Source organism: Gigantopelta aegis, chromosome 3, assembly GCF_016097555.1.
Source record: "Gigantopelta aegis isolate Gae_Host chromosome 3, Gae_host_genome, whole genome shotgun sequence".
Classification (NCBI taxonomy): Eukaryota; Metazoa; Mollusca; class Gastropoda; order Neomphalida; family Peltospiridae; genus Gigantopelta; species Gigantopelta aegis.
The window spans coordinates 71527254-71545861 of NC_054701.1; the positions used below are offsets into that span (position 1 = coordinate 71527254).

The 18608-nt window shown below is 35.8% G+C and overlaps 1 protein-coding gene across 3 annotated transcripts in view; it reads right to left on the reverse strand.

The window, feature by feature from the left end:
• Nucleotides 1-4890: 4890 nt before the first annotated feature.
• The window catches only part of LOC121369021 (ADP-ribose pyrophosphatase, mitochondrial-like), a 55085-nt gene continuing 41367 nt past the window's right edge, over nucleotides 4891-18608 (reverse strand). For all 3 annotated transcript variants that reach the window (XM_041493825.1, XM_041493826.1, XM_041493827.1), the window contains 7 exons: nucleotides 14989-15203; nucleotides 12180-12284; nucleotides 11225-11311; nucleotides 10374-10485; nucleotides 9822-9965; nucleotides 7875-7992; nucleotides 4891-5841 (listed from right to left, as the gene is read on the reverse strand). In XM_041493825.1, coding sequence (XP_041349759.1) covers nucleotides 5729-5841; nucleotides 7875-7992; nucleotides 9822-9965; nucleotides 10374-10485; nucleotides 11225-11311; nucleotides 12180-12284; nucleotides 14989-15203 — 894 coding nt within the window. In that variant the 3' untranslated portion in view covers nucleotides 4891-5728. The remainder of the gene's footprint in view (nucleotides 5842-7874; nucleotides 7993-9821; nucleotides 9966-10373; nucleotides 10486-11224; nucleotides 11312-12179; nucleotides 12285-14988; nucleotides 15204-18608) is intronic.

Sequence of the window (18608 nt, forward strand, 5' to 3'; positions counted from 1 at the left end):
AGTGTACAGGTGTCCTCTATTGTGATATTGTGAAGTAATTAGCAATGCAGGCTCATTACTGCTTAAGCTTGTTTCACCAAGTTGGATCTAGTAGCGTCTAAAACAACGCAACTTATTTCAAAGCTGCACCGCTAACTACCTGTATGTTACATGTCGTAGGATGTTTTCAGTACAATATGCCCAATAAAGATAATCTTTAGCTCTTCCCTTTCAACTTGTCTGGTTTCTGTTTGCTTTACCAATTAAGTGTACAGAAGTAATTATGATAAATGTTTCACCAAGTTGAATCAAGTCGCGTCTAAAACAACACGCCTTGTTTTCTCCACTCCATACTGTGAGTAGAAGACGACATAAAACTCCAATTCTTGTCCGATGTTGTTCATTTTGATTTCTTTTCCCAATACAATGAGCAATATCTGTATTTCGTGCAAAAAGTGTGTTCGACCCCGCCAGGAAGGATTGCTGTGTGATGGGTGCTTTAAGTGGCAGCATCGAGTTTGCGATTTCGGTGAGTTGATATTTATTTTGTTATTATCGTCATAAACATATACATGTGGTGTTTACTCTTGAAATTAAAATAAAGATGTCAGTAAACAGGTGATTTGTGACCTTTATTAAAGATTCTATTTTCTACTCGTAGATAAAATTATTTTGTTTGAATCATTTGTGGGCGTATTAGTGTAGTTACTTAGAAATGTCTATAAATATTGGAGAGGGATAGGGGTGAACCGTCATCAGAGACAGTCAGAGGTAAATTATTATTAAATAGGTATATGGAAAAAAAGGACCTCCAGCCTCAAGTCCAAAGGATTGTCTCAGACTTTGAAGCGGCAACGTGGGCTGCGATACATGCAATTCTACCTCAGGTGGAAATAAAAGTATGTCATTAAAATTATTGTAGTCTACTACTATATAAATTGCATAATGTTACTTTTTAAAGTAAATAAACTGAATAATACTTTACTTTACTTTTCTTAGGGATGCCTATTCCACTGGACACAAGCTGTATTCAAAAGAATACGCCAAGAAGGGCTTGAGAAATCGTACAACGAAAGCGGCAGCGTACATAAATTTCTTAAACAGATCCTGTGCCTCCCATACCTGCCAGCGGATGAGATAGAAAGTCAGTTCGGAAGACTATGCAGTGTCAACAACATACCGCCAAAAGTGTTGAACGTCATGGCGTATGTTCGGAGAACATGGCTTCGAAGCACCGTGTGGAAGGTGGACAACTGGTCCATATTTGGAATGCCAGTAAGTATTGAATTTTGAAATGACAATAACAGCTTAAAAAGTTCTCCATGACATCATGAAAATGTTGGTAAAGGTACGTTTTAGTATAATTTATTGTACAGAAAACATGAGCACACCACCTAAAACTTGTAATTCTGTTAATTGTGTTTTGTTTCTTATAATTTTTTATGCTGTTTTTGCTGGACAACAAGACTGTATTTACATTATTTCTTATTTATTTATTTTTTGTTATTTACTTTCAGATTAGAACAAACAACAACACTGAAGGTTGGCATCGGCGAATTAACGCCAGAGCAACACGAGATGGAATACAATTTTACCTGCTGGTGCCTCTGCTTTTCCGAGAAGCCAAGTTGGTGAATATGACGATGGAACGAGTGAGCGATGGAAAGAGTTGGACGGATGCAATGGCTGAAGCATAGGACCCGGCAGGGAGGTCTTTGCCATTTGGAGATGCTACAGCAATGACGAAATCACTGCCAAAGAATTGATTCGTGCTGTTGCGAGATTATCCATTCATTAGTCGGCTGACTGGATAATATGATATTTGAATGGATATTTGAATGGATAATATGTTACCTTTTGAATGACATTTGTTGTTTTGTTGAATTGTTTTTTAATGTACATTTAATTAAATTGAAATTGAAGACAACACGTTTTTTTTTTATTTCGAGGTTATTGGGCACATGGGGATAACATGTGATTTACGCCATTGAAGGAGAACATGACATGGGGTGTGTGTGTGTGTGTGTGGGGGGGGGGGGGGGGTAATAAAGTCTTCTGACGCGGAGGCTTGAATAACCTATTTACCACATCGTGACATGTGAGATAATGTACTGAGCGAGTGTCGTAGGATGTTTTTAGTACAATATGCCCAGAAAAGATAATCTTTAGCCCTTCCCTTTCAACTTGTTTGGTTTCTGTTTGCTTTACCAATTAAGTGTACAGGTGTACTCTATTGTGATATCGTGAAGTAATTAGCAATGCAGGCTCATTACTGCTTAAGCTTGTTTCACCAAGTTGGATCCAGTAGCATCTAAAACAACACGCCTTATTTCAAAGAGGGTACAGTGGATAGAATTTACGCCATTGAAGGAGAACATGACGGGTGTGTGTGTGTGTGTGTGTGTGTAATAAAGTCTTCCGACGCGGAGGCTTGCATTACCTATTTACCACATCGAGTACGAGCGAGTGGACGAATCATCCGCATGATAATGAATACAAACAGTTAATAAAAACTGGATAGTAATGTTGAATTCTAACTCTATTTTACTTTTTTGGTTATAGTATACACAAAATAATGTTAATATGTTTGAAAAAAATGCAGTCATCGAGTGGACGAATTGTCCATTGTCCATTGGACGAACCGTCTGAAAAGCGAAATAAATGGCTTTAGAAGACACAACATCAATAATTACAAGATCATGATCATAAATTCCTAGTACACATATAACTAACTTAGTCTCAGCAGTATGACAAGAAATCACAAATATTTTATTAAAAGGAATTATAGTAAATGATGTATACTTTTTAATTTGATATTTTTGACAATGTGCATGAGACACGACGATAACATCAAGACATGGACTTGGATCCAAAATACACTGAAGATGGATCTGGGTCTGGCGAGTGTGGCAAAGTCTGGTGTATACTGACATCTGCGTCTGTAACTGTTACGTGTTATCAACATATATTGACAACATTTATATCTTTAGATATATTTTCTGCTAAAAACCCAACAATAATTATGCATATTCTACACTGAATTCTACCTTTCCTGTTATTTATTAAGAAAAATTAAAAATAAGATTCGAACACTGTGCATCTGCCGGTCTGGCAGTGTGAAAATATAGCGCATGCTCTATGCCATCTGTTACCAAATCTGTTACGTCTGTGCTGTGTTTTGTCATATTTGATTCAGTGCAATTTTTTCTTCAACTGGTACCATTCTCGCCAGACCCAGATCTAGCTTCAGGTATGTTTTGGACCTTAAGCTTCTGTAAATATTTGGACAATCGTGAACTCAACAATGTACAGGAAATGAATACCCTATGCCAGGAACCATACGTTTCAACCAAAAATATTGTACAACATTGTAAGAGGGACATGGACCTTTACTATCTTTAGTCTCAACTTTGAGAATACTATGTTAAAACTAAAATCTCTATGCATTTACTGCCAAACACAGACCAGTATGTGAAAAGTATGAAGAATAAAATTGGTATTGGTCTCGAGCTCGAAACAATTTCTACACACCAAGTCAAACTAGTTTTGTTCACTGAGACCAGTGAACAAGGTTGTAAGGCATATGTCTCCATATTCATAAATGTACCCAAGTCAACATATACTAATCTACATAATTTAAGTACTGTATGTTGATTTTTTAATCGTTTATAAATTCAGAGTTTGGGTAGGTTTTTGCCGTACATTCAATTTTTCAGGTTATTTTCTCCCTCTCACACGAAAGAGTTTTCACAAAGCAGACTGAATTTGACTTAAAATGCTGAAAAATAACATTTATTCAAGTATGGTATAGAGTTTCAGGTTTTTTGAAAATAATTATCAGCTCTTATTTATAAATGGGTATCATATCCCTAGGAAGGTTTGGCATTTTGTTTGTTTTTTATTGGAAAATGCCCATACTATAGGAGCTTGTTACTCGGCCCCACCCAGTGCAAGTCGGCAAGATTTTAGTTCCACCACCGTTTCAATATTTTCGTGCAGCTACAATTTTTTATTAAATAACATCAAAATATAGTCTACCTACTTAACATCAATAGCACCACTACACTGCAGACAGGCTAAGAACAATAATCTTATCTAAATAGGTTCATTGCAAGTATTTAATTCATATGGTTTAACTCATTAACTTTTCCAATTTTAGTAATGTTTTACTGTTGCAATAACAAGTTCTTGACACGTCAGTTTTATCTTGAAGGAAAAATAAAAATAAGAGAAACAAAAGAATGAAGATAGATATTAAATATACATACGTAAGTAGGTAGAAAGTTGAGCTGACACTGCTCAACTCATTTCTATATCACAACCATGAGTTTTTGTTTTTTTAAATGGTGGCTAAAATCCTACTGTCTAAAATGAGAAAAGTACACATAGGTTTTTTTGTTTGTTTGTTCAATAGATAATAAAACCAAGAGCAAATACAATCATTATATAGATACTATTGGCAGAGGCAGATGCTTTTGCCTGACTGGTGGAATGTTCACAGGATTAAACAAGATCTTTAAGAATAGGATGTACATTTCGAAACAAATGGGTCATCATAATCTGTACAATGGTATTTCTCAGCCCATGCTAATAAAGAGTTTTAACTCAAATCTTTAATAACTTAACATCCATGGAATTTGTATATGTTGTCATGAGTCTCAAAACATAGACTTTAGTCGAGACTTTCAAAAACATTTAGAAGCAAGGAGCCTGCTTTGAATGCCAGTCTAAATAACAGTCTTGTTGTTGTTGGTTTTTCAAATGCAATTAGGTTATATCATTTCAACTTATTTCCATGCTTATATCCAATTGAAGGTTCAAGCATGCTGTCCTGGGCACACACCTCAGCTATCTAGGCTGTCTGTCCATGACAGTGGGTTAGTTGTTAATTGTGCGAGAGAAGAGGGTGTAGTGGTCTTACACCTACCCACCGAGTCGCTAAAACTCGCTCTGGGTGGGATCCAGTACTGGACTGCAAACCCTGTACCTACCAGCCTTATATCCAATGGTTTAACCATGACACCACCGAGGCCAGTTAGGTTATATCACTATTACACTAAAGACTTCTACAATAATTTTAGTAATTACAGATCATTATTCAACATTTCTAACTGATTAGTTTCAAAATAGGTTATAACATTTTGTAATGTCTATGAGATGATTTGATTGGTTCAGCAAATCGGTTCAGAAGAGATCACATGAAACAAATAATTCAAATGGTTTTGAAAAACAAATTACACACAAGGGAAACAACTCTTCTTGAGTCACCACATGGGGACATAACATGACACATTATTTGTCATCTGGAATATTTATTAACAGGAAGCGATTTGTTCATTTTTGTTTTTGTTTTTTTGTCAAACATTTTTTCTTTTGACATCACCTGTTTTAATTATCAAGTGTTTTCTTGGGTTTTTTTAGGGTCATATAATAAAATAATACTGCCTTCTCCATAGGCGAGTATTCAATATTGTTTCCGTGGTTGTTTTAGCCCATTCTTGATGGTGACTGACAAAAACGGCTATACAGTCAACCAAACGAATACCATCACCTCTAATTAACACCCACCTGTCTTTACAGGTCAAGTTAATATTCTCTCAAATCATCTGGCCTGTATTAAACAGTCAATTGTCAAGCCTTTCTTTTTTTAACTCTCTTGGGTGACTGTATAACCTAAATTTGATAACCTAAATGTGACTATGGTAATGGATGATCGCTACAATGATCGGACAGTATGGAAGGTGTAGGACTACCAGCTAGCAGCATGTTTCTGGGCAGTTTCCTTGATGAAACTCTCGTGACTGGCATAGAGTTTGAGTGTTTTGCTTATGTCCATCCACTGAACACCAACGGCATCATCACCTGTAAGCAACAGAACAGAAAATTAGGATATTATGTTTAATGACATTTAAATACTGATAACATATATACTCCTTGCTCATGATATCGCGGCATTTACATTTTTGCCGTTTAGCATGTGCAACGCCCCCTGGTAGCACGTTTATTGTTTTGCCCGTTAACAAATTTGAAGAAATGTAAAAAATTTGGGTAAGTATTCATAATTTTGCTGTTTGGTCATAAAATAACAGTGTGATTTTACTGACACCCCCATGCTTATAAATAGTCCCAGTACCTAACATACACGCATACAATTCTGCTCCGACAGCTATCAGACTGTCGTCTGGTTGTTGACAATCAAAACAAGGCTATACACGGTCATGGTGTTACTATATTTAGAATGTGCGACCTCTAGAAAAGTATAGAAACATTTAAGGGTCATGCCTATATTTATTGGCAATTTAAACAAAACACATAACTTTTAATATGTTCTATTCTTGGTTTCACTCGATAAATATTGATTATATAACTGTTGAATCTTACTAATATGAAGAACAATTTAAAAAAATGCCCACTTTCTTGTAGAATTTAGAAGAAGAATTATTATTACCGACTTTTCCATTGGAAAATGTAAATATGTTACTACAATTGAAAAAACGAAGCGTTTCAAGTTGACTTTTCTTTGTTCTTGTGTTGAAGTTTGTTTACTAAACATTACTTCAACTTCATAAAGATGTGTTTACAAAAAGAGCCATTTTTGACTTGTGCAGTCCACCGTATTGTAATGTTTGCGATTTACCGCGATATCATGGTAACCTCCCTTGAACGAAAGCCAGTGCTATGGTGTACTTCCATCAACTGTTTTAATTTTAGAACTGCATTTATTTGTCAACACAGTGGCATGGACATGATGCAGATACAGCAAAAATTGCAACCCAAGTATGTTTACCTTCATATATGTTAGTGCATTTCTTTATTTCTTCCAAATAGTTAAGTACTGCGATATCGTGGTACCCCAGTATACCACAGGGCTTTAGAATTTTTACAAAATCCACTAGCCATGGAATCAGTGATTTTTAAAAATATACTAGCCAGCCATAATTAACAATTAACACTAGCCGTACTTTACTTAATACAATTTTACTAAATAATAGTAATAATCAGGAGCCTAATTCACAAAGCTCTCTTAGGCTCTGCTAGACAACAAAGCATCCTCTTTGCAAGTATTTTAGTATTGCACTGCGAGATAGCAAAGTTGTGAGAGTTTAGTGAATTAGGCCCCAGATATCTTACCTAAAGATGGAGATAGCAATTAAAAACACTAAGACTGGTGGGGTTGGGGGCATGGCAATAGTAGTTATTTACTAGCCCAACACTGAATATTACTAGCCATGGAAGAAAGTCTGAATATAAATATACAACTGTTGTTTCCAAGAAACCACGGTCATCATGTGTTTTATCCTGTTATAGCCCTAATGAACTTAATTCCCATTTTCATTCATTTCAACTTAATTTCGTGCTTATATCCAATTAAGGTTCAAGCACCTCAGCTATCTGGGCTGTCTGTCCAGGACAATGGGTTAGTTGTTAGTTGGTTAGTGAGAAAGAAGAGAGCGTAGTGGACTTACACCTACCTACTGAGCCTTTAAGAACTAGCTCTGGGTTGGAGCCGGTACCAGGCTCCAAACCCTGTACCTACCAGCCTGTAGTCCGATGGCTTAACCGCTGCGCCACCGAGGCCAGTCTTAATTTCCAAAATTCCTGTGGATAAATGTTTTGAACTGTACAGTGTACTGGGGTATGTCTACTTGTACGTACCATGTTTTTGTCCAAATCCATTTGGACTTTGAATGAAACCCCAAAATAACACTTGTGTAGAATGTCCTTCCCAAATATTCACAAACTTTGGTCCAAAATTTGTTTTAATATTAACTGTCCATCAGGGAAAATCTTCACACAAAAGATTAAGTCAGCCAAGTCATTAAATGACTATTTAAAAAGACCAAGGAGTGACAGAAGTCTTTAATTTATCATGTTCAACAATAAGAGCTTGTTACCTGCGTGTAATTTAAAATTAGCAACACTTTTACCATGGTCGTCATGGAAATTCATTGCAATGGTTTCCATCCAAGAATTATCTGTGTTTCTCGGATCATCTACGTAGCCTCTGTAAATCTGAAAGGTTTAATGCAAATCCACCTTCATTTCAAACAGAATGATGTAAACATTAGCAAATGCCATTTTTAAAACTCATATCTAGATTTGTCCTTACAATATAGTTTTTAAAAATATACCACTCTGACAATATTTGGATAAATATTCTATTATCTATATTATGATAAAAATAACACCATTTCTAACAAAATAACACCATTTTTTTCTAAAAGGCAACTATCACTAATTCACCAAGCAACACCACTAGCCGAAATTCCTGACCAAAAACGCATCTTAAAAAAAACGTAACTTAATGCTAAAAAACAATAACATACAATTTGATATTATTTTACACTTTTATTTTATTTTACTATTTATTATATATTTTTAAAAGTATTATATTATTTTTTAACACATGTATTTACAGTAATATAAAGAGTAATTAAAGAAAACAAACCTGAGGTGTGAAACCATAATAGATTGGTAAACAGATACATTACGCTTGCTTTGTATTACTATATAAAGAATATTTAGGGTACCAGTTCAGAGGAGATACTTTCCACATAATTGTTTTCATGAAAAACATTTTGCTTTACTGTTTAAATTAGACTTCAATAAAGTTATACTGGTAAGTAAGATTAACTTTAGAAATGGATATTAAATTACTGGAGGCTAAATATTCAACAAATAGTGAAGCTCAGAAATTTTTTTCTTTTCTTTTAAAGCACTAGCCCATCACACTAGTAGTTTAGTGTTTGTCATTAGCCATAATGGAAAAAACACTAGCCTCTGGCATTTGGCTGGCCTGTTTGTTTAACTTTGTTCTAATTACTGATATGCAAGGCAGGGGGTCCACATGCAACTATTTAAAGAAAGAAAGAAATGGTTTATTTAATGATGCACTCAACACATTTTATTTACGGTTATATGGCGTCAGACAGATTTTGAGGATCACACAGATTTTGAGAGGAAACCCACTGCCGCCACTACATGGGCTACTCTTTCCGATTAGCAGCAAGGGATCTTTTATTTGCGCTTCCCACAGGCAGGATAGCACAAACCATGGCCTTTGTTGAACCAGTTATGGATCACTGGTCGGTGCAAGTGGTTTACACCTACCCACTGAGCCTTGTGGAGCACTCACTCAGGGTTCGGAGTCTGGATCTGGATTAAAAATCCCATGGCTTGACTGGGATCCGAACCCAGTACCTACCAGCCTGTAGACCGATGGCCTAACCACTATGCCACCGAGGCCGGTACAACTATTTAAATAGAGGTTGCATATTGAATGTGCAATAAGTGGGAATTTTTTTTTTTTTATGAGCAAAGGGTGATCCAGACCAACTTGCACCCTCCATGGATCTGCACCTGCCTGTACCATTACATGCAAGTTATTCATTAGTTTATTTTGTTTAACAACACCACTGATTAATTACAGGGATGTGAGAGGGGCTGGAACAAAAAGGCTTACTGCGGCAGGGGTCCAGGGGCCGCTCAAGGGTCCCTGAAGAAAAATTGTTGTTTGCAACCCCTGGAACTGCCAAAAATTGCATTCAATGTTAACAAATCTAAACTGGTTATAACATATAATATAAGGGACACATCATAAACTTGAAACCGTGAAAACATGCAAATGAACCTTGTGTTGAACATCATGTTTTTGTTTTTTAAAAACGAAATGGAAAAGCGCATTTACACGTAGCTCTCACATCTCTGTAATTAATCATCGGCTACTGGATGTCAAACATGTGGTTATTCTGACTTGTAGTGATTATTCATTAGATAGTCAGAGATATCCATCTGAACAGGTTTGACTGTTTATTTGATGATTGAACAATACTTCAACATACCTCATCTCCTTTAGAAAACAAAGCATTAACAGCAGTTTCTATTTTCTTCTTTTCAGTAGAAGAGGCCTCCAGTTTGTTAAGAGCTTCTTCACTGAATTCACGTCGTATCGTGACTGTGACGGATTCACCAGGATCCACCATTCCCTGTAATTGTACAACATACATTTAACAACAACAGCAATCTAAGATAGAAAGAGAAAGAAACAGGGGATCTAACCCTTTGGCCCTCCATCATCAATCTAAGACAGAAAGAGAAACAAAACAGGGGAGCTAACCCTTTGGCCCTTCATCATCCCCATAAGACTACTCCAGGTAGAGTAATTTTTACTCCTGCTTAGGATATGAAATCACCTTTAGTTAGAAGTTTGTTTAATTTCTTTGAATAATAGGATAAAAAGAAGACTAATTTTGAAAAAAATTAAACATAAGCTTTGTCACAAAGTGAGCTGGACCAATGATATTCAGTTATTCACTTTACCAAAAGTTAGCTAATTTTCACAATATTGACATTTGATTTTACATAAATGTTTCAATTAAAAATTGAAATTTTACCCCAGGAAGTGCCCACTCTTTGTTGTCTCTGCGTTGAACAGCAATAAACTGCAGGACTGGTTGACCATCTTTATCCTTCACTACTTCATTTGTTTTATTTTGTCTTTTCCACCTGGTGTAAAAACATAAACTGTTAATAAAACACATAAATTATAAAACAATATTCAAAGAAATAATATTTGAACAATACTAAATTGGTAATCGAGGATCATCTTTTTTAATATTATACTTATCAAACTTTACAGAAACATTTGCTTCTTCGTAAAAGTACAGTAAAGTAAAGTTTGTTTTATTTAACGATGCCACTAGAGCACACTGATTTTTTTATCTTATCATCGGCTATTGGACGTCAAACATATGGTAATTCTGACACTGTTTTTAGAGGAAACATGCTGTTGCCACATAGGCTACTCTTTTATGACAGGCAGCAAGGATCTTTTATTTGCGCCTCCCACAGTCAGGACATATGAGTACAGATGCCATTAGCACAAGAAACAAACTAAGATAAAAGAAGAATTTCATAAAATAAAAAAATATATATTTAAATTACAAAAAACTACAACTGTTACAGTACTGCCGAAATGTTCCATAATCACCATCTAAGGAGTTACAGAAAATGGCTACATAAAAATAGCTCTTATAAACATGCAATTCAAAATATATACATCTGTATATGCAAAAAACATGTCTAAAATTACCTCTGTAGATATATGGTCATTACACCACATGTACATGTATTATTTGAATATGACCTTTACATAGGTTTGTCTGTATGTTAGTCAGAGTTATATTTCCTGCCACTGTCCATACTAGGTAGATTCTGCCACCAGATGTCGTCCTAAAGTACTTACCGTGTGACAATGGGATCTGCTGCATGATTTGGGCCCCAGCGACCTAACAAACCCCGTCCTCGCAAACCAGTTCTACCTATTGGATTTCTAAAATAGAAAAAAGTTATATTTGATTCAAAATGTTTGTTCTACATCAAAAGGAAAAATATATATTAAGTTTAAATAAAACAAAATAACTATATATATATATATATAAAGAGAGAGAGAGAGAGAGAGAGAGAGAGAGAGAGAGAGAGAGAGAGAGAGAGAGAGAGAGAGAGAGAGAGAGAGAGAGAGAGAGAGAGAGAGAGGGGGGATATATATATATTTTTTTTTTTTTTTTTTTTCTGAGTATTTCTGTGTAAACAAACATACATGGTAAAGGTAACAACAACTCTTGGTCTAAAACATGAAAGAAGAAACACATTTTGTTTTAGTTTATTTTCATGCTTATATCCACTTACAGTTCAAGGATGCAGTCCTGGGCACAGACACCTCAGCTATCTGAGCTATCTAGGACTCGAGTTGAGAGTTAATTAGTGTTCACTTAGATATAAGTTGATGTAGTGGTCTTGCACTTCCCAGAAATTAGCTATTAAAAAGTCATTTTGGGTTGGAGACAGTACTTAGAAGCAAAACAATAACGTACATGTACCAGCCTAAAGACCGATGGCTTTACCAATCCATCAACAAGTGCATAAGAAACCCACTTCTACCATAAAAACCACTTGCAGTGAGTGGGTTCAATGAGGGAGATCGATTACCATTTCAGTGTAAACTTTACCAGTGACTTAACCGCTGTGATAAGTCTACTTACCGAGGTGCTTGTGACAAGTCTACTTACCGAGGTGCTTGTGACAAGTCTACTTACCGAGGTGTTTGTGATAATCTACTTACGAGGTGTTTGTGACAAGTCTACTTACCGAGGTGTTTTATTGACTATCAGAGATCTAACCGTTGTGACAAGTCTACTTACCGAGGTGTTTTATCGACTATCTTGTATTCTCCTATATGACTCCTCCTATTCACATTGGCTGCCTTGTCGTAATCATTCCACTTAATAGAAGTGTCATTGGTAGTTCTGCAAATACAATCATTTCAGATAATGCTTATTTTTCAATGGATGTAGTTCTTCAAATGCAATAAAATAATTTCATTTGATATGATTTTCACTGGTAATTCTACAATAAATTACAATAATTTCAGCATAGGTCTTCAATGGAGATGGTTTTGCTTGTGTAATAAAATAATTTTATTTCTGCCACATATTTTGTACTTGCTTTATAGTGTTATCCAGTGAAATAATGGTATCCCAATATTGTTTACTGCTATTTTGTAATGTTATTTGGTGCAAAAATCGGAAAACTGATGGGACAAAAACAAAGTATGAGGTAAAAGTAGGTTTTTTTCAGCTAAAATACTCTCTGCCTCAGCATTTGTATTATAACTACCTAGACTAAGGTGATGTATATGTAGTAAGTAGCTCTGTTTACTAATACATGTACTTCTGTGATTGCAGATGCTAGCAGATTTTTACCAATCACTTGTTAATCAATAGTGCTCAGGCAATGTAGAAGCTAATTCAGACAGCTAAATAATTAAAAGCCCCACATTACTTGTAATTGCTTATATTGAATACATTAATTATTCAGTCGTACAAAAGGCAAGTCTGCAAGGACTTGATTATTCTTGTATTTCTACTAACTGCAGTGATGTGTTACAGACATTTGTTTTGATTGGCATAAGTCCAACTGCAACCCTGCAAAACGTCTTAGGAGTATAATAAAACAATGCACCCTTACTTTGTTTAACCGTCACCATTATTTATAATTTACCAGATCCAGTTCACAATGAATAAACCAACTTATGTTTGTTCGGTTTTAGCAGTGAACAAAACCTAGGTGAGCTTCACAATCAGTCTCCTGAAATGGTTGTAGCAGGGGTGGGGAAAAGCCCTTTTTTCCCGGTCTGGGACCGATTCTCGATCTCTGAGACCATTTGCCGGTCCCACTTTTCTCATTCTTGTCGGTCCGATGCACCTGTCCATTTCTATTATTGGAACAAATTCCTATCGGTCAGCCCAGACATCGGTATCTCGTGTTTCAGACATTTGTGATTTTAAAGTCTGCCTAAGTATATCGCCAGTCACTGAAGTCAGACCTACAGTAGTGTCAATCGACTGCCACTAGGTTAGACATTTGTCAAAGTCGCTGAGTCGGTAAAGAGATTACACAGACATTAACGATAGCACCATTCTTGGTTTAGAGAGCCATCAAGGTATTACACTCCAATTAAAACAAAGGACCCAGAATTTGGAACTGGTTACAATCAACACCTGTGTACGGAGCTCTGTCGGGTCGAGTGTCCTAGTCCGAAGCAAGAGGCTTTTGTGCAATACAAACTGCTTAAAATAGTATAAAATATAATGAAATAATCTATAAATGTATTTATTGTTGACTGTTCAATGTAGTGTATCCAATAATTATAAAGGATTTTAAAATTAACAAAAGGTTTCCACCTTTTTTTTTAACAAGTGGGGGTAAGCAGAACAGCTACATGTAATGTTATCTCATCTCATGAGCCAGTAGAGGTCAAATTTCATCCAATCAGTGATGACGTTATTACTCTCTTTGTCTAAACATGTGCTAGCTCAGGCTGTCAAACGCTTCAACGGTGCCATCTTTTATTAATTTTCAGGACACAGTACTGAATACTCGTACTTTTTATACATATATGGGAATTAAAATTCATAACTTTTATTCCTTTTTTATATTATTTATTCTATTATGTAAAATATATACAATTTGTGGGGGTTTTCACTGATCATATGTGATTAATTTTTTTTTAATTTTTTTTCATGTTTATCGTTTCGCGTTCATATATAAATATCACTATGATTTTTAAAAAAAACTACTTGGCAAATCGTTTCAAGGCATTTTCCATGACCATTTCAAGGATATTTTTTACTATCCTCGCTTAAATGTATGGGTATTATTTTTTAAAGAGAATAACTAACTGCATTAAGCATATATGTAATACTTATCATATGTGTATAACTTTTTGTAATTGCCTTTTAATGTTCAGAAAACATTCTCCGAGTACAACAACTAATTGGCCTTTTGTTCTAACAAGTGTTTAGTGTAACATGAAACAAACAGGTGTGGGTATATCGATGCCCAGTGTTTTGAGAGGGATTAGCAATTTTTTTTAATGCATTACTTTTAAATTTTAAGTAGCAAAAAAAAAAAAGGATTTAGATAGATTTTCATTTTCCATGACTTTCCATGACCAACATCAAAATTCCACGACTTTCCAGGCCTGGAAAATTACATTTACAAATTCAATGACTTTCCAGGATTTCCATGACCCGTATGAACCCTGTATTGGCATTTTGTTTTACCATGCATTATTCTTGTATTAACAACAACAAAAAATTCAAAGTAAAATATGACCAAGTTTGTGTTTTTATTAAGAAGTATGTTTCAAATTTAAATATAAGGATTGTCTTTTCTTTTAGATTCATCTGGATATAAAACAGTAAAACAAGCATGGCAAACTTTTATGTGACTGGCTTTGGCGATTCATACAATTTGTGCTTGCTTCCCCCCCCCCCCCCCCCCAAAATGAACCTAAAAGAAATTACAGACAAGCTTTCAATGAACATAAAAGAAAAGTTTGTTTCACTATTAAAATGGAAATAATATTCCTACATTCATAGCCTGTCATATTTATTATTACCTGCATGAACAGCTGGTGAATCTTTAAAAGTTGATTCTGAGTCTTACCTCACATCTGGATCCGCCCATGGTGGTTTTGACAAGACTGATGGAGCTGTGTAATCTGGTGGTTCATATTCCTGATACTTTACATTCCACGGCACCTTTTCATCTGGTACCTTGAACCGTTTAACGTCATCAGTACGAGGGTAGACCTCAATTCGGGCCTTTATGTGGGTCATCGTGGTAAGCCTCACGGCACGTCCTCCCATGTAACTACTAAACTGAAAGACACAATGTCATAGAAACACATCTCAAATGTGCTCAAGGTATTACGAACTTACATGTAAGAGGAATAGATGTTTAACAACACTCACAGGACAGTATGTATACATAAAAAAACCCACCTACCAGTGGTTGCAAAACAAGGTGTTGCGCGTCGCATGCAACGTTTACTACCCTCATTTCCGACGTCTGTTTTCGCCACAGTTTCTCAGACTCCAGTTCATATTTTCTTGGTTCTTGTCTGAATGTATAGCTCGGCTTCTATGGGTTAATTTTTTCAGGAAAACTTTGAGTTTCCCACGAATAAAGCGTCCATTACTGCTCATTGCATTTGTTTTTAAAATATATTTTGTTTTGATTCATGAGCACACTCACTGGTAGACCCAGTCATTTTCCGCGATCACGGAAAACAGACGGAATTCCCGGAATTCCCTTTTTGAAACAGAATTTACATTTGGAAACGGAATTACGATTTTCCGCGAAGCTAAAAATTTGTTTATACTATTTTACTATTGCCACAGGCTGTAAAACTGATGATTGACCCATGCGCAGTACTATTGGCAAACGCTAGACTGGATTATGCACTTCACAGTAAACCAAATAGTCACATTAGGAACCAATCAAATACTTCGCGAACGTTAGCGAAACTTTTGCTGGCTGAACTGGGGGCTGGTTTACTACTTAGTCTGTTGCGCCTGCGCAGATGGGACAGGGTTGTTTTTTTCCAGGAGTAAGCTTAGCCAGCAGTTTGTTGCTAACGCTTGTCTCGGAAGACAGATTTTTATGCTACACATTAAACCGAATGACCATTTCGGGAACCACCAGTCAAAATATGTTTGCCAACGTTTAGCAAAAAACAGCTGGCTGAACGTTGCAATGTTACTTTATTTCTGCTGTGTCATGAGCATACTTCAATTTGCAGACGACATTAGACTGTCAAAGAGATGATAAAATAAATGTTTACGTTTTGTGAACCCTAAGCCCCGTTGAATAAAGCAGTGCACTTAATTGTTGGACAATCATGCTTTATGTAGTTATTACAATTGTAGCCTTTGCTCCTGATGTGATTTTTCGCTACTCATATGTAGGCTTACTTTAATTTAATGACAAATAGCGACGCCAGTAAATTTTCAGACCCTTTAATTTGTCACAACTTGTGTTAGTTCAAATGTTAATTACATATTGTAGTCTGAAACGGAAATGAAACGGAATTTACAAAAACATGAAACTGAAAATAGCTTTTTAAAAAAACCCGGAAAACCACTGAGTCATACTTGTTCTATTAATGGGCCAACAATTTCACCAACTTTATGCATTACAAGTGGACTACATTGCACACTTCTGTGGTAACAGAGTCCAGCCCATAGAGCCCCCCCCCCCCCCCCCCCCCCATTACTGAGTGTCTGTAGCAGTTCCAACACCTACTAGTACTTCGTTTTGCAACCCCTGCCTACATTAGGTCCCATGGTATATTTTTGTTATGAACAAATAGTGAAGCACAGGAGCAAGGAACCATACTCATACAGATAAAATTACATGACATGTAGAAAAGCATACATGTGGATTATGTCCAGTAACCCAGGGCTTCTAGATTATGATAGCCCCAATCCCATGGCTAGTGATATTCAATGTTGGGCTAGTAACTTAACTACTATTGCCATACCTGATGGCTAGTGATTTTTGTGTGTCAAATGCTGCATTTAAGTCTGTTTTGTAACTGTGAATATCCTGCCCCTTCCTCCCATCAAATCTAAGGGTTTTTAAGCTCTATCTCCTTCTTTAGGTAACACATCCAATTATTCCTATTAGTAAAATTGTATTTAATTAAAGTAGGGCTACTGAAATTTTAATCAAGGCTAGTAATTTTTTTTAATCACTGATCCCATGGCTAGTGGATTTTTATGACAATTCTACAAGCCCTAAGTAACCAACCAACCACAAAGTAAACACCATGTGTATAAATCATGATCCATGAAAGTCCAAGTGGATTAAAGCTGCACACCCTAGTTCCATCCAGCGAAAATAAATTATAATTTGGTTAATCTACAAACCTGTAACACACTTAGATCACGTTTTTATCAAATGGAGTGAAAAAGCAGGTTTTATATAGATAAATACCATGGGAATCCCCATGTCCCAATTGCTTGAAATAATTTTGAAAGTTAGTATTCTGATGTCACCGGTAGATGTCGCTCGAAGTACAACAATGCCTACGTCACGACAAATTTCACAGACTTGGGGTGTTCTTTTCACCTCTCCTGTACATGTTCCAACTGTTCTGTCCTGGTTGTATCCCTTCTCCAGATATCGTAAGACTTAGCAAAATTATTGGTTTTAAGGGTTTGTAACGTTTTGTATTGAGACACTTACTTGTCTGAACTTTATTGTTACTAAAAATGTTCACAAACTGTGAAGAAAAATCTCACAAATGAACAACAACAAATCGGATATTGATTGCGCGAACCGTGCACGAGAAAACAAACCGAACCAAAATAATAACGGTCACGTGATATACCAATGTCGGTGACATTGAAATGGAAATATCCCCTCTAAAAATAGATTGGACCTCGCTTGCTTAACGTTTTTTTCTCGACAGAACGTCTTGTGAAAAAAATGCAAAAAATGCACTTCGTGGTTTTACAAACATCAGGATTACCAAAAAGCACTTCAGGTGAATGGAAATGTGTATTTTAAATAATAAAATGTAAGTAAAGTGCAATTTTATTTGTGAAAAATGGGGTTTAATAGCGAAAAACAACGCCGTAATGGTTAACAAATAAACGTAACTAGGGTGTGTCCCTTTAAGGCCTCTAAAAGCTAACAAACTACAACAAACCATGTAGATTACGGACTGACAGCCCATAAAAATAACACATATGAATTATGACCTATGATATACCTCAAGGATTGTGGGTGGCCTGTTTTTGTATAACAAAAAAACTACATTGTCTTAGCATTACTGGGTACAGATTATAATAAACCATAAGCAGAGAGGAAAGCAGCATTTCGAGAAACAAATTCAGAAATATTAATATTGGTGGTCGGGTTCAGATATTGGTCCCAGGGTTCCGGTTGCACAATAGTCTATAAATGACAGCCCCAATGCAAAATGTATCAGCTGGAACCATAATGTACATTTTAAAGGGACATGCATACCCTAGTTTCAACCAGTAAAAATTAACACTAACTTTAGTTAATCTACAAACCTGTAATACATTTGGATAAAGTTACAACTGAGTGAAACATAAGTCTGTGACTTTGAAATGGTGAAATACCATCTAAAAATAGACTAAAACTTGAATCCATAACTGTTACTTCTCAGACGCACAAGTGTTTTTAAAAATATGAGAAATGCATTTTGTGATATTAAAAACACCAGGATGACCAAAAACACTCCGAATGTA